The following is a 16,986-nucleotide window of genomic DNA, read 5'->3' on the forward strand; positions in this document are numbered from 1 at the left end:
TGATTCCAGTCACAGGCAGGCATGAGAAAGATAGACAATAGTACTGTAAAAACTAAGACCACAAGGTCAAGGTAAGACCACACCTATATACCATCACAAAAGCTAAGACCATTAAGTCAAGGTAAGACCACACCTATACGCAGTCAGAAGGGGAAGTTTGTAAAACAAAGGACTGGCTTCAGCATGTCACCTTCAGGATCACCTTCAGGACTTCACAGTCGGGGGCTCAGGGTCAGCACTTTGGCCGCCCGTCCTCTTGTGCCTCAATACCTCCCCATCTCTAGCAACATCTAATTGTTCCTAACCTTTCCTGGGCCCAGAATACAATTCTACAGATAATGAACAAATAGTAATAAAGACAAAATAGAACAGAATTATAGATGAACCCAATGTCCCCAAACTGCAGGCAGAGAGGCCAGCTATTCTCTTCACGGCTGACTTCGCATGCGGTGTGTGCCAAGGACTTCCAGGAGGCTTAACCCCGTGGGGACGATACCTCGGGTCTGGTTTCTGCCAGGTGACCGGCATTGTCACACAGACTCCACTGGAGTGGTCGTGGCAAATATGGGAAAGCAGGAGAAGTTTTCATTCATAAGGATAAAGGATTTAGCTTTATCTGCTTGGAAAGATGAACCCTTGCGGAGATTGCCAAAGTGGAGCTGGATAATATGCCCCTCCGCGGAAAACAGCTGCGTGTGCGCTTTGCCTGCCATAGTGCATCCCTTACAGTCCGAAACCTTCCTCAGTACGTGTCTAACGAACTGCTAGAAGAAGCCTTTTCTGTGTTTGGCCAGGTAGAGAGGGCTGTCGTCATTGTGGATGATCGAGGAAGGCCCTCAGGAAAAGGCATTGCTGAGTTCTCAGGGAAGCCAGCTGCACGGAAAGCTTTTGACAGATGCAGTGAAGGGTCTTTCCTGCTAACCACCTTTCCGTGGCCTGTGACTGTGGAGCCCATGGACCAGTTAGATGATGAAGAAGGACTTCCAGAAAAGCTGGTTATAAAGAACCAGCAATTTCACAAGGAGCGAAAGCAGCCACCTAGATTTGCATAGCCTGGTTCCTTTGAATATGAGTATGTCATGCGCTGGAAGGCTCTCACTGAGATGGAGAAGCAGCAGCAGGATCAAGTGGACCGCAACATCAAGGAAGCTCGTGAGAAGCTGGAGATGGAGATGGAGGCCTCCCGCCGTGAGCACCAGGTTATGCTGATGAGGCCCCAAGAAGAACTTCGGAGAATGGAAGAGCTACACAACCAAGAGGTCCAAAAACGAAAGCAACTGGAGCTCAGGCAGGAGGAGGAGCGTAGGCGCCGTGAGGAAGAAATGCGGCGGCAACAAGAAGAGATGCTGCGGCGACAGCAGGAGATACGGATGAGCCAGATGGCTATGGGAGGTGCTATGGGCATAAACAACAGAGGTGCCATGCCTCCTGCTCCTGTGCCAGCTGGCGCCCCAGCTCCTCCAGGACCTGCCACTATGATGCCGGATGGAACCTTGGGACTGACCCCACCAACAAGTGAACGCTTTGGCCAGGCCACTACAATGGAAGGAATTGGAGCAATTGGTGGAACCCCTCCTGCATTCAACCGTGCAGCTCCCGGAGCTGAATTTGCTCCAAACAAACGTCGCCGATACTAATAAAGTTGCAGTGTCTAGTTTCCTGAATCCCTTAAAAGAAGGAACCCCTTTTGGACTAGCCAGAATTCTACTTGGAAAAGTGTTAGGGATTCCTCCCGATAGTTAGGTCTTCCCTGCCTGTACTACTCTAGGGAGTATGCTGGAGGCAGAGGGCAAGGGATGGGTGATATTTAACAAATCAGTTCTTTGTGATACATTGTTTAATCAGTTCTCTCGGATGCATTCCTGAAATCTCAAAACATAACTGTTGAAGGCCTGGGGGGAGCCATGGCAAAATGGTTCCAGTTAAGAGTCCCATTAATCTTGATCATTCTGTTTTTTTTGTCCATTGTGTTTTTATTTGCTTTCTTATTCTCACACCTCTTAATCACAGAGACACTGCCACATATGCTACAAAAAATCAGACATCTCCCAGTGACCTTAGCCCCTTTGCTCCATTTGCTTCCCAGTGAGAATTCAGGCAAATGTCCACAGAAGTCACAGCTTATGTATGGTTCTGTTATATCCCATATATTACCCTTTCATGTACTAAAGAACACATTTTTCTCTTAGAGATTTTCATTTTAGTATATCTTTAAAAAAATCTTGTGTTAACTTGCCTCCATCTTTTCCTTGGATGAGGACATCCCAGGAATGACCTTTTTGTGTCTATGATATTGCTATTCACAGCTTTTGATAGGCCTAGTACAATCTTGGGAACAGGGTTGCTGAATGCTGAAAGTTTGACAGTAGCTCTTAGCCTTGCCTATCTTAGGTAGTTATGCTGTGCATTTTTTATTGGTGTACCATGTTTGATTTATCCCTGATACCTTAAATTTGGAGTTTTCTGAGAAATGGAACAGTAATACAGCATCAACTTATTAAAGTAGATTTTAAGCCTTTAAAAAAATAATGGTAAGCGAAATAAGTCAGACACATGAGCTTAAATAGCACATGGTTTCTCTTATATGACAAACCCAAAGTATAAATACATTAAAGAGGAAAAGAAAAGATAGATAATAGCAAATAGGGGAGATAGATCTGCTACAAATGAGAAGAGGTCCAAGAGATAGAGGGAAAGGGAAGGGAAGGAGAAGATGATGTAAAAAGAATTAAGATGTATTGTGTACATATAGCAGCTACTCACAATGAATGTAATCATTATGTATTGGGAACATGTACTAATAGAAAAGAAAATATGGAAGTTTTCTCTCTCTCTAAGGAAAAAATGTCCCGGTTTTCTCTCCTTCACTTTCCTCCAACTCTGCTCTCCAGAGCTAATGGATATAAACAGTTTGGTGATAATCTCCTTGGCCACCCCGCGCCAACACATGCACATACTCACACAAATACATGTCAACTTACAGAAATAGCTGTAGAGATCTGGTTTGAGTCATATTTAAATCATCTTATAAATGACTTTTTGTCCTATTTCAGTTTCAAAATTTGGAAGCAGGAAGCAGGGTCAATAAATGATTTGGCAACAGTTATGAAATCACAAGTTCCCTTATTCCCACATAAACTTCTGCAAACCCCATGGCAGGTGCCACTGCTGATGGTTTCAGGAAGTCAGCCAGTCTCCTCTCTGCAAGCCTACTGCACAGAGAGGGCCGTTCTGGGCTGCTGCAAGTGGGGCCGTGAGAAATCAGAAGGGACTTCACCTGGAAAGAGGTAAGCCCTTCTTTTACCAAAGCTATCCAATGAAGTGTGATCAACTGGCCCAGAAGTCTGTGCTGGTGGCCACTGGTGCGAACAAAGAAGTAATAATAAATGGTCAAGTGTTAAAAGGTTAAGTACTGGGGCAGCACTGAATGCAGGCAAAGAGGATTGGTATTTCCTTCAAATGTGTATGGATGTTAGTGTAGTGTAATTAGAGTGTAAATTTGAACATCAAATGCAGTGATCATCTTATTACTTTGAACTGGAAAACAAGAAAACTCCAGCATAAAAATTGAACTGGAATATTACTTTCTGGCCCTGTTGGAAGTAATATTCTCTTCTCCAGTGACAGGGTTGCAAGTGAATGGAGAGGGACAAGTTTTTACCTTGTTATTTCTATCAGAAAGGACAAACTCTCTCCTTTCACATGCGTGGATCAGTTGCTAGAGCCTAGTGAAACCTGAGCTTATCTAGCCATTCAGAGCTATACAGACAGTAAATGTACATGCATTACCTGTGTTCTGGATAGGCCCGGCAACTACAAGCTGTGTTGACTTTTCAGATGGCCACAGAGAGCTGCTAGGTGTGTGTACATCTAAAGCCAGTAGGTTTCCTGTTGTACTACAGGATGTCAGGGATTCTAGATGTTCTCTCTGGTAGCCTGGTCGGTACAGAAAGGCAAGTGGGGAAATCTACTCCCAGTATTCGAATTCTGTGGGTTCTAGATATAGTTATGAGGTTCACACAGATCACCGAAATGAGATGATTCCCAACTAGCGCCTTGGTTCATTCCTCCTGATTCACTACTCAGGGAGATCCAAGCTCGGTTTCAGCTCTGCCACGTGACCTTAGGCCAATTAACCTCTCTGAGACTCAGATTCCATAAATGTGAAACAAGGACTTATGATACCATCCACCTCCTTGATTTTTAGAAGGATGAAATGAGAATACACAGGACTTGCACTTGCCCCTCGTGTCTGCCTCATTGGAAAAGCGCTTAACAAATGCTGCCTATCGTATTCCTGGGATCCAAGCAGCGTGTGTGAAATCAAGATCCATCATATCAGTTATGGGTGCATTTACTGTTCTTTCTTTTGTCTTCCAAAGCTGTTTGTGAATCCATCAAATTTGGAGTGAATATAAGTATCTATTAGTAATAGTAAATCTCATCTAACACGACAACTGTTCTCTGTATAGCCATTTCTTAATTAATTTACTGTAATAATGAGCCAGTGGTCAACACTGTCAACCACGAATGAATCAGAATCCATTACAAATTAGAAATAATTCCAGTTTGACAATAACTGAGTTCTAGTTGAATCCCACATTGCAGAACAGCTAAGTCGTTCAGTTGGGGGGATTGATTGCCTTTTATAATAGATAGGTTTTCTTGGCACTGTGGAGTTAGGGGACATCAGCAGGACCATCTTCAGAGAAGTATGCAGCTGGGGAGAAGATCTGAGACCAATCACAACTTGTCAAAGGGAGGCTTTGAAGAGGGACAAGGAAGGGATCATCTTTCTAAAATGGCTGTCTGCAGTGAAGATCTGTGACAAGCTAAAAGGTGACATTGTTCCGTAGGGGACCTCTCCAGAGGCTTCTTAGGCGTGCCTTCAAGGTATGGGGTTTATTTCAGTCTCATCTGAGGGTGCTGCTGTCTTTGTGGCCAAGCATCTAGTCTATGCCTGCCTGCAGGTCTCCCTGCAGCAGAGGCCAGTCCTCAGCTAGGGCACACTTTCTGAGCTGCTCCTCAAGCTACACTGGTGTTTGTTTTTGTTTTTTTGCTTTTTTTTTTTGCCATAGCAGGAATCAAACTCAAGGGCTTCATGCACACCAGGCAAGCACTCTGACCCTGAGCTACAACCCCAGCCCTGGGCTGGTGTTTTTTAAATGTGTATTAGCTGCTAGGTGTAGTGACGCATGTAATCCCAGCACTTTGGAAGGCTGAGGTAGGAAAATTGCAGTTCAAGTCCAGCCTGGACAATTTAGTAAAAACCCTGTCTCCAAAAGTGAAAAAGACTGAGGAGGTAGATCTCAATGAGATGGCCCTGGGTTCAATCCCCAGTAAAATAAAAGTAAATAATGAAATGTTTGTTAGCTGTCCATTCGGGTTCAGTTAGAGAGGAAGATTTGGGCGAGAGGTGGCAGAAGTTGTTTCCCTTTGCAGAACATGGAGGAGAGTATTGGGCACGTTTGTCCCTTGGACCCAAGCAATGCACAGATTGTGCACAGGAAACAGAAAACTTGCTAAGAAATCACTTCCTCAGTAGCAACAACTGTATTTGGCTGAGAGGGGGAAGTTAGCTGATTTTTTGGTCAGATTCACATATGATCTTTGAGGACCTGGTTCTGTATTTCTCTGGGTTCTCCAAGGCAACAGCCCATGACGGATGTGACCCTCACAGCCCCTGCCCTCCTCCTCAAGGAGTTCAGGGCAATGAGTTCATGGCTATGGCCAGGCAAAGGCTTTTTCATTCTGGCAGTTTTAATTGTGCTGCTGGGAGCTTCCACTGAACAGCTCTTATTTACCTGCTCTCTGCTCTTGCTGCATTAGTTTCCAAGGACTACAATAATAAAGTGGCCCAAACTTTGTGGCCTGAACAACAGAAATTTACTCTCTCCCATTTCTGGCAGCCGGAAGTCTGAAATCAAGGTGCTGCCAGCAGACTGACTCCTTCTGGGGACTCAGAGGGAAAAGCTGTTTCACAGCCGTCTGCTCACTTCCAGCAGTAGCTGTCTGTCTTTGATGCTCGTTGGCCTGCCCTGTTCTCCTCTTGTCATTTTCCTTCCTGTGTGTTAGCTTCTTCTTATGAGGACACCAGCCATTGGAGTAGGGTCCACTTCAGTCAGTAGGGCCTTATTTTAACTTGGTTACATCTGCAAAGTCTAAACAAGGTCACATTCACAGATGTGAATGCTAGGCCTTCAGTGTATTTAGAGGGACACTCCTTTTTATTTCGTTTTTACACTCCTTTTTAGATCCTCTATTCTGCCACTTCTATTCAGCCCTGGCCCCTGTTATTTCATCAGTTCCAATCTAATGCTTACCTTCTAGCAAGTTTCTCCTCCTATCTTAACTAGTTGGCTGCAGTCTGATCTGAACTCCGTTACATGATCCTTGACAACTAAAGTGATTCCTCTTGAGGTCAAGGGCCAAGGAATCATGATTCCTTAATTCTTTCCACGTTTCTGGTTGCAACCAAAATTAGTCAAGGACCTAATCAAATTTGCCCATAAGGTCAACATCCAACCTAACCATTGAATTTGAGTTGGTTCTCATCCAATTCAGTTTGTGACCAGAATTGTGAAAAGAATTAGGTTAATGAACCAAGGTACTACTGTATAACTCTATATATGTGTATATACATATATACATATATATATATATATATGTGTGTATATGCATATATGTGTGTGTGTGTGTGTGTGCATGTGTGTGTGTGTGTGCGTATATATATATAAAACTTTGGGCTATTGATTTAAATAAATAAATTTTTAAAATCCATTCCCCTTATTTTAAATCCCTGACTTTCTTCTAGTGCCTTCTTCTGTTTCTGTGCTTGTGAAGAGAAGGACTGGGCATTGTCCATTGTATGTGGTGACAGAGATCCTAATGACCTTGGCAACATTTCTATTAGTTACCTCCATGTGCCAGGGCACTCTTTTAGCAATTTCATTTTTTTTCTTTCAGTCAGTTGAAATGTTGTAATGTTCTTGTATTTAACACATCTGTCTACTCAGTAGGTTATGAGCAAATAAGTTGTGAGTGTGATCAAATAGCCTCCTCAGAGAACCCCTAGCTGCCAAAGATGTGGCCTAGTAATGTTCAGGTTGGGATTTATGTAGGCTTAGATCTGCTCACATCACCAAACAATCTATTTCCCAGACTCTCCCCCAAAGCCCTTGCATTCCTGAGCGTCCCCATCCCTTTGGTGTACCTCTGTCTCTCCATGAGGATATTTTGCCTGGAGACCCCCAGAGGGTGTGCAAAGTTGCAGCACGTTTTCAAGCCATAAGTCATCTTAGAAATGTATTTTCTAGATGTGCATTCATTTTCTACTGCTGCATAACAGACAGTTCCCAAATATAGAATTTTCTATAGTGTAGATTTATTAGCTTAAATTGCCATTGTTTAGAATCTGGGCAGGCTTTTCTGAATTCTTGCCTGGAGACCCCCAGAGGGTGTGCAAAGTTGCAGCACGTTTTCAAGCCATAAGTCATCTTAGAAATGTATTTTCTAGATGTGCATTCATTTTCTACTGCTGCATAACAGACAGTTCCCAAATATAGAATTTTCTATAGTGTAGATTTATTAGCTTAAATTGCCATTGTTTAGAATCTGGGCAGGCTTTTCTGAATTCTCTGTTCCAGTTCTTAAGGCTACAGTCAATGTATTAGCCAAACTGGGTTTCCATCCAGAGATTTTGGGTGAAACCCCACTTCCATTTCACTCAGATTAGATTAACTTCTAATATTTCAGACTTTCTCTCTGCCAGTAGACAGAGAAAGCTCTTTGTTTTTAAAGGCTCCTGTTATTAAACCCTTCTAGAAAATCTCCCGCTTGCCATATAATGTAACATAAACAGGACATACCAGAGGACAAAATCTATGGAGTCCGTCGTCAAATTCTGCCTACCACACCAGGTAAAGCAGTGTCTTCTTTTAGTACAGGTTAAACATCAAGCAGTAGCGCCTTGATGTTGCTGTGTTTGAAATAACTACAAGCAACTGAAAATATCTGAGAGTTATATTCCACTCTAATGTTCATCTCATAAGGAGCTGATTTTGCCCTGACCATTCGAAATTAGCAGTAATCATTGATCCTCAGAATAATCGACGTCCACATAAAAATCTTTTGTACCACTTGAGAGTATAACATACAAAGGTGCTAGTTCCCCAGCCCTAAAGTGTAGGAGAATTTAAAAAGAGAGCACTTTTCTGCTTTAGCTCACAATGAAGGCATGAGTTGGGGTTTGATGAAAAGTCAAATGTAGTCTAGTTGGTCTCCATAACCAGTGAAATAAGATTTCAAGAGTCCTCTTAACCACAACCCGTGATCAAACCAAGCACATAAATCTGTTTATTGCACAGTATGGTTACCAAAAGTAATGCATTCAGCCCTTTCTGTATTTAAAATAGTCACAGAAAGTGAGCACTCTACTAAGTGTTACAGCGGATGCATAAACGCATAATGCATCACATCTTCCTTAACAGAAGCTTCAAAACTAGCAAGCTATTGGTGCCAATGTCTGTATAAGAGACATCTGAGGGGTAGTCATTCCACAATTTACTGAGTGCTGTCTACATTTGAAGTGCTGTACTGGCCTGAGGATTTCCAATGGAAATTGTGTGGCACGATGGTCATTGGTTAAAAACATATACTGCAGGCTAGAGATCAGGGCCCGTGGCAGAGCAGTTGCCTAGCAGGTTGGAGGCCCTGGACCCGATCCTTAGCACAGAAAAAAGTGGAATTGGATTAGTTCACGTCTCAGCCCAGTACTGTACTGTCCTTCTGAAAGTCACTTAAGTGCAAAATATGGATAATAATAAGGTTTAGTTTCTTGTGATCCTGTGAGCTTTAGTGTGGATGAAGAAATGCTTCTGAAGTGCTTGGCGCAGTACCTGATACTTTGTTTTATTATCATCACCAACATCAGGTGTCCACTTTCTAGTCATGGAAGGAGTTAAGATAACTTCATACACAGCATCAGCATAGAAGTATAGAAAAGTTGTGAGAAACATCAGTGAGAGATGTGGTTGTATGTATAAGATGGCAATCACTCTGATTTGAATGGCTTGGACAATCATTTAACATAAGCTATATGTGGTCTCTCTTTTGGGGCTTCCTAAAGTTTCCTCAAGACCTGTGCCAATAGTTTGGTGTCATAAAGATATAACATGCTGTGCTTAAACTGCATAACCCATAACCATGATCCAGCCTCAGGCACTATATGCCGGGGTGGTGAGCATCTTTATTAATGTCTGCAAATACATCTCCAGTGTTTTCATCGTGATCTCAGATAACTTCATCTTCTTTTAGCACTTGAAGCTGAATACAGTAAAAGAGTAAAATGGTTCTGAACCTAATTTGAGGCATCTATTTAACTATTAAGAGAATTCACATTTCATTTCGTCATGATGCCTGACAAATATTGCTGCTCTAAATATTGTGCTTCCATTTTTTATCTTCCTTAGGAAAACATGCCCCTTCAGTCTTCCTTTCTGATCTGCATTTTCCTGCTTAGCTCTGGTTCCTGTGAGTTCTTCGCTGAATATTCCAGAAGCTTTCCTTGCGATGAGAGTAGGCACAATGCCTCTGTTATTGCGGAATGCAACCATCGCCGACTGCAAGAAGTTCCCAAAACAGTGGGCAGAAATGTGACGGATCTAGACCTGTCTGATAATTTCATCACACACATAACAAATGAATCATTTCAAGGGCTGCAAAAGCTCACTAGAATAAATCTGAATCACAATGCCAATCAGCAGCACCAGGATGAAAATCCTAGTATAAACAAAAGTGGCATGAACATTACAGATGGAGCATTCCTCAGCCTAAAAAATCTAAAGGAGTTGCTTCTTGAAGACAACCAGCTATACAAAATACCTACTGGTTTGCCAGAGTCTTTGAGAGAATTTAGTCTAATTCAAAACAATATAGTTTTGGTAACTAAAAAAAACACTTTGGAACTTGGGAATTTGGAAAAATTCTATTTGAGCTGGAACTGCTATTTTGCATGTAATAAAACATTTGAAGTGAAAGACGGGGCATTTGAAAAGCTTACAAACTTGAAGGAGCTGTCACTATCTTTCAATAATCTTTACCGTGTGCCACCCAAACTACCAAGCTCCCTAGTAACACTGTATCTGAGCAATGCCAAGATTCAAACCATCGGTCAGGAAGACTTCAAGGGACTGGAGAATTTATTATCACTAGATTTAAGTGGCAACTGTCCGAGGTGTTTCAATGCACCATTTCCTTGCACGCCTTGTGAGGGGGGTGCTTCACTTAAGATACATCCTAATGCTTTTCAACATCTGACCAAACTTCTCTTCCTAAACCTCTCTAGCACATCCCTCCAAACTGTTAATTCCATCTGGTTTGACAATATGACTTCTCTGAAGGCACTGCACCTTGAATTCAACTATTTAGTGAAAGAAATAGCTTCTGGGGGATTTTTAACAAAACTGCCTAATTTAGAAAAACTTGATTTATCTTTTAACTACGTGAAGACAGAATATTTCCAATACATTAACCTTTCTGTAAACTTTTCTAAGCTTGAGAAACTAGAGGCATTGCATTTAAGAGGTTATGTATTCCAGAAACTTAGAAGAGAGGATTTCCAGCCTCTGATGGGTCTTCCACACTTAAAGACCATCAATCTTGGGGTTAATTTTATTAAGCAAATTGACTTTAAAATTTTCAAACGTTTTCCCAGCCTGAAGGTTATTTACTTGTCAGAAAACAGAATATCACCTGTGGTCGATGATACCAGGCAAAACTGTATAAATGGATCCCCTTTGCAAAATCACAACCGTAAGCCACGCTCACCAGATTCTGAGTTTGACCCACATTCAAATTTTTATCATCCAACCCATCCTTTAATGAAGCCCCAGTGTACCAGCTATGGAAAAGCCTTAGATTTAAGTTTAAACAGTATTTTTTTTATTGGGAGAAAGCAATTTGAAGATTTTCATGACATTGTCTGCTTAAATCTATCTTCCAATGGCAATGCTCAAGTTTTTAATGGAAGTGAATTTGCATCTGTGAGTCAGGTCAAATATTTGGATTTGACCAACAACAAACTAGACTTTGATGACGACCATGCTCTCAGTTCACTGCACAACTTAGAAGTCCTAGATCTGAGCCGTAATGCGCACTATTTCAAAATAGCGGGGGTGACGCATCGCCTGGGATTTCTTCAAAATTTAACTCACCTCAAGGTTTTAAATTTGAGCTACAATAGCATTTATACTTTAACAGAGGAGAAAGAACTGAAAAGCAAATCCCTGGAAGAATTAAACTTCAGTGGAAACCGCCTCGACCTTTTGTGGAAGGCTGGAGATCATAGCTACTGGCCCATTTTTAAATGCCTCAGCAATCTGACACGGCTCGACTTATCTGACAATAATCTTCAGCGGATCCCGAATGAAGCACTTCTGAGCTTGCCTCAGGGTCTCATCCATCTCTATTTAAAAGACAATATATTAAATTTCTTCAATTGGACAGTGCTCCAGCAGTTTCCTCAGCTCCAGGTGCTTGATCTAAGTGGAAATCAACTGTCCTCTTTAACAAGCAGCTTGTCTAGATTTACATCTTCTCTTCGGACGCTGCTGCTGAGCCAGAATCGGATTTTCCACCTACCCTCTGGCTTCCTCTCAGGAGCCAGCAGTCTGATACACCTCGATTTAAGCTCTAACCTGATAAAGATGATCAACAAATCCACACTACAGATCAAGACCACCACCAATTTAGCCTCTTTGAAATTGGATGGGAACCCTTTTGACTGTACATGTGACATTGGAGATTTTCGAAGATGGATGGATGAAAATCTGAATATTGCAATTCCTAGATTGGCAGATGTCATTTGTGCTAGTCCTGGGGACCAAAGTGGGAAGAGCATTGTGACTTTAGAGCTAACAACTTGTGTTTCAGATAGCACTGCAGCAGCATTGTTTTTCTTAACATTCTTTATCACCACTTTGGTTATGTTGGTTGCCTTGGCTCACCATTTCTTTTACTGGGATGTGTGGTTCATGTATCAAATGTGTTTAGCTAAGGTAAAAGGCTATAGGTCTCTTTCCACATCCCAAACTTTCTATGACGCTTACATTTCTTATGACACCAGAGATGCCTCTGTTACTGACTGGGTAATAAATGAATTACGCTACCACCTAGAAGAGAGTAAAGACAAAAATGTCCTCCTTTGTTTAGAGGAGAGGGATTGGGACCCAGGATTAGCCATCATTGATAACCTCATGCAGAGCATAAACCAGAGCAAGAAAACAATATTTGTTTTAACCAAAAAATATGCAAAAAGCTGGAACTTTAAAACAGCTTTCTATTTGGCCTTGCAGAGGCTAATGGATGAAAATATGGACGTGATCCTGTTTATTCTCCTGGAGCCAGTGTTGCAACATTCCCAGTACTTGAGACTGCGGCGGCGGATCTGTAAGAGCTCCGTCCTCCAGTGGCCCGACAACCCCAAGGCGGAAGGCTTGTTTTGGCAAAGTCTGAAGAACGTGGTCTTAACTGAAAATGATTCCCGTTATAACAATTTGTATGTTGATTCCATTAGGCCATACTAACTGATATTAAGCCATGGTTTGGCACTAGAATAAGAATACAATCATCATTCTCCCTTAACTATCTATTAGTAAGGAGCAAATTATCCCAACGCTTGGTGGTTTCAAAAGACCCACATTTGTGATCTCCCAGTGCCTGAAGGTCAAGAGTCCAGGCACGGCATGTCTGGGTCCCCTGCTGCAGGGGGCTACAATGGAGGAGTTGCCAGGGCCACAGTCATCTTTGGAGTTAGGATCCATTTCTGAGCTTACACATCCCCATCACGTGGCTATTTTCTGGATTAATTTTCTCCCAGGCTGTTGGCTAGAGGCTCCTCTCAATTTCCTGCTACATGGACCTCTCTCATCAGGCACTCTATTTCATCAAAGCCAGCAAGAGATAGAGGTCACTAGCAAAACTAAGCCACATTTTTTAGTCCACTCATGGAAATGATATCCCATCACATTACCCATATTCTGCTTCTTTGAGGTCAACCACAGATATCACCAGCTCTGGGAAAATGGCCACCTCAGCCCAGAAAACACTTGGAGATAGTCGAGAGAAAATAATCTGTGGCTAAGATGAGTGATTGTCTTGGTCAGCCAGTGACTATTTTATCTGGACTGCCATCTAGGGTCAGCCAGCCATCTTGGTCATAGGCTATAAATACCAAGAAGTGGAGATCATTGTGGGTCAGCTTAGTAGTCAAACTACTACTCCTGCTTCTCAAACTAAAAACTTTTGCCACTGTAACTGATGGTTCTGATATAAAATTGCTATTTAGATTGATCATATATCTATGGCTACATGGTTCTTTTATGCTGTGATTGCACTAGTCTGTCTTTTACAACTACTTTTATAAATATTGGCTATAATATTTGACTTTTAAAGTTTAGATGTCATGTAAAAGCTGAAATCAGTTTTTTAAATGTCTTTATTTCTTAACATTTTTAGCATATACATCTAAATTGAAAGTTTTTGCATTATTTATTAATACTTATTTCTCTAAATCTTAAAGATGAATGATTAATCTTTTCATTGGATATGACAAAGGTATGATACAGTATGGAAATAGCGCTGTAAGGGAAAATAAATTGCCATTTACACTGACCTTTTTGAGAATTTTTTAAACTTTGTAGAAAGCAAAGAGGAAGCAGCTTTCATATTAAGGTAATTATTAATAAAGAAATTAATTCTACCTTGTTTTCATACTCAGAATACATAAGGTCAGATGTCTTTGGTGATCTTTACACAATTCTTCCAAATAAAACAACTTTTGCATATCTAACCACCTCTTTTATCCCCATAGTTCCTCTGCATCAGTTCATAGCATCCTCTGTCCTGAATAGGTATAAATTGTGAAACATCTTATGAAATTTATCTGTGAATAACTGGAAATTATCCAAGCATGAGAAAACCCCTTTGGAATGAAAAGAAGAAAAATGTCCAGCATACCATTCTTCTTTGAGTACGATCGTTTCAATAATCTTGCACACCAAGTTATCTTTAAATATGTGTCTCTAGGAATTGGACTAAAATGGTGCATCATAATGTTATTTAATATAGACAAAATAGAAATCAGAAAAAATTTTCCTAGGAAAATTTAATTTTGTCACATTAAATCCTCTTTTGTGACTATGGTACATTTATAGAGATATTTGTGATTGTACTTACTGAGGCTAGGAAATAGATATCTAAAAAACAGTATCATTCGACTAAAAAGACTCCTAAAAAGAACAAGTTAGATTCCACACCTTGTCTTAGTTTCAGCTCCTATAACAAAGTACCATAGACTGGGTGGCTTACACTGTTCTGGAGTTCAGTTTCATCAAAGCTAGAAATCCAAGATCAGGATGCTGGTAAAGATGGGATCTGGTCAGGGCCGTCTTCTGAGCTGCAGCTTACTTATCTCAGCTTGCTTCTTTACCTAGTGGACAGAGTATGTCTTCATTACTTTTCTCATTGCTGAGACAAAATACCTGACACCCAAAATTAAAGTAAGAAAGGTTTATTTTGGCTCATAGTTTGTAGAGTTTTCAGTTCATAATTGGCAGCGTGGCAGGGCAGAGGGGCATCACAGAGGAGAAACAGTTCATGGTGGGCATAAGGCAGAAAGGCAGCAAAGCAGTGAAGTAGTGAGGAAGCAGCAGCAGTCATCCTGCCTGCTTTCTGTCCTTTTATATCCACCCAGGGTACATCTCCTTGGGGTGGGTAGCACTCACACTCAGGTGCACCTTCCTTTTATTCACACCCAGAACTATGCCAAACCAATCAGTGGGCTAATCACACACCCTTAATCCTAGCACCACACACTCTAGATGCAGCTGCCTCTAAAAAGCTCCACCTATAATCTCATGAGTCTTTGGGGGGACATTGAGACATAAGCCATAACAGTGAGTTAGCAAGGTCTCTGGAGTAACTATTATGAGGGCACTAATCTCATTCATGAGCACACCTCCCTCATGACCTAATCACCTCCCAAAGGCCCTATGTCTTAATTATAATCACATTTAAAGTTAGATTTTTGATATATATGAATTTAGGAGAAAACAAACTTTCACTCTATAACATTATTCTTGACACTACATGAATTTGTTGTTGGATAGCCATTCTTTCTTATAGTCCCTAATCATTCCAGTAAAATTAAAATGTAGATTTTTTCAGTAGCATTAATAATTATGAATTTATTATGCTAATATACTTTGACAATGTTCCATTGGCAGAATCAAAAGTTAATGAAATACACAGTTTTATCTCCTCCTTAGCAAATGTCTTAATAAAGTGAAGATAATGAACTCAGTGGTTAATAAAAATGTTTCTGACACTGACTTACTGCTCATTTAAGACACTGGGACAGGAAACTTAGACCTATGATTTGTCAATGAGAAAGTCAACATTGTTATTCTTTCAATTATTATTTCAGAATGAATGTACATTAATATGTATGTGTAAACTTCTTTAAATTCATGTTTTACAGAAGGATGTACAATGAAGCTTCAGTCTTTCCACAACACATCTTTGCTTCCTAGAAGCAATCAGTATTAAAGATTCCTGTGTATGTTTCTGCATTATAAGCATAAAGGCTCAGCTGCTGTAACAAAGAGACAAAACAACACAAAAGCTTATTTCTTTATCCTATCATTTTCCCAGTCAGAATAGATTGCATGGCCATTTGAGAATCCTTGTTCCTTGCTCTTATGATTCTGCCGTTCCCTAGGAAATTGACATTTCCCCCCTCGTCCATATTGGGTCACCACCACAGCTGGATACTAACTGGTAGCAAGGGGACAAATAGCAAGAAGCACTACAAAGACCAGTATCATATGGTCCAGACTCAATGGTGGCCCATAGCTTCTGCTTACCTTCCATTGGTGAAGACCTAATTGACCCCACTTAACTGCAAGATGTGCTAGAAAATATGCCCAACAAAAAGTCTATAACCATGGAAGAAAAAGAGAAAATATTTAGTAGACAGCAAGCAGTGTCTGCAACAACTTCTACAAGTTTTCGGCATACATCTAAGCCATTAATTGCTCTTTAAGTATAAGAGACCAAGCCTTAAAACATTGCTCCATATTTTACACTTTTCCATTAATATTTCTCAAAGTATATTTCCTTTTTAATAGCTGTCTAAGCATTTTCTTAGACAAATGTACTAGGAGATATCTTTCCAGTCTTTTATTATTGAACAATAGATTGTTTCCAATTTTTGCTATTTTAAGTAATTCCATAATACTTATGCCTTTGTGTTCACATGCACATATATTTATAAATTAAGATACGTTTAGTTCAGTGATACTCAAAGAATAATCGAGCCTGGGCCCAAATCCACCATGGGAAGGAGAGCCACGCCCTCTCCTGTCCGGCAGCCATCGCTCCAGCGCCGGAAGGTAGCCTGGGCCCCAATCCACCGCGGGAAGGAGAGCTATGCCTTCTCCCACCCCAGCTGCCATTGCTTGAGTGCAGGGAAGGTAGCCGTGCCAGGTGCCCCTCAACACCCTAACCACCCCCCACACACTCTCAGACCTCCTGACTGTGCCAGTCTTTGGACCCACTCTGCAGAGACAGAGGTGGTCATCAAGGGTATTTTTCTGAGTTCCCAACTTTGAATATCTTTAAAGAAAGGGCGTGGGAAACCTGTAATAGAACGTTGTGGAGTTCATCCATTCAGAAGGCTGGGGAACTCAATCTGGGCCTTTCAGCCCGAGGTCAGTCAGCGTCATGGGGTTCAGCCATCAGCTAACTGAGAACAGGGGTCTTGCATCCTCGCTCTGTCTGAGCCATTAAATGGTAAATACACTATATTGAAATTTTGTTCACTGCAGACATGTTCTGGACTGCTTCTTGATTTCAATTTAATTCAAATGATTTAAGGGTGATAGACTAGTGACTGCCACAGGTGGTCAGTTTCCAAGTTCTGCTTGA

The 16,986-nt window shown here is 41.2% G+C and overlaps 2 protein-coding genes across 2 annotated transcripts in view; both read left to right on the top strand.

Moving 5' to 3' along the window:
* LOC104855183 (non-POU domain-containing octamer-binding protein) overlaps window positions 1-2,103 on the top strand; it is a 2,683-nt gene extending 580 nt beyond the window's left edge. Inside the window, 1 exon segment of the mRNA XM_010613970.3 lies at window positions 561-2,103. Coding sequence (XP_010612272.2) covers window positions 561-1,637 — 1,077 coding nt within the window. The 3' untranslated portion in view covers window positions 1,638-2,103.
* A 1,087-nt stretch (window positions 2,104-3,190) lies between these two features.
* On the top strand, window positions 3,191-13,387 carry Tlr8 (toll like receptor 8). The gene is made up of 2 exons (XM_010613969.3): window positions 3,191-3,287; window positions 9,471-13,387. Exon 2 carries the CDS (start codon window positions 9,477-9,479, stop codon window positions 12,582-12,584), a length of 3,108 nt encoding a protein of 1,035 aa, XP_010612271.1. The 5' UTR covers window positions 3,191-3,287; window positions 9,471-9,476; the 3' UTR covers window positions 12,585-13,387.
* The last annotated feature ends 3,599 nt before the right edge of the window (window positions 13,388-16,986 follow it).

The sequence above is a fragment of the Fukomys damarensis genome, unplaced genomic scaffold (assembly GCF_012274545.1).
Source record: "Fukomys damarensis isolate Sample0158 unplaced genomic scaffold, DMR_v1.0_HiC HiC_scaffold_39, whole genome shotgun sequence".
In the NCBI taxonomy this organism is placed as follows: Eukaryota; Metazoa; Chordata; class Mammalia; order Rodentia; family Bathyergidae; genus Fukomys; species Fukomys damarensis.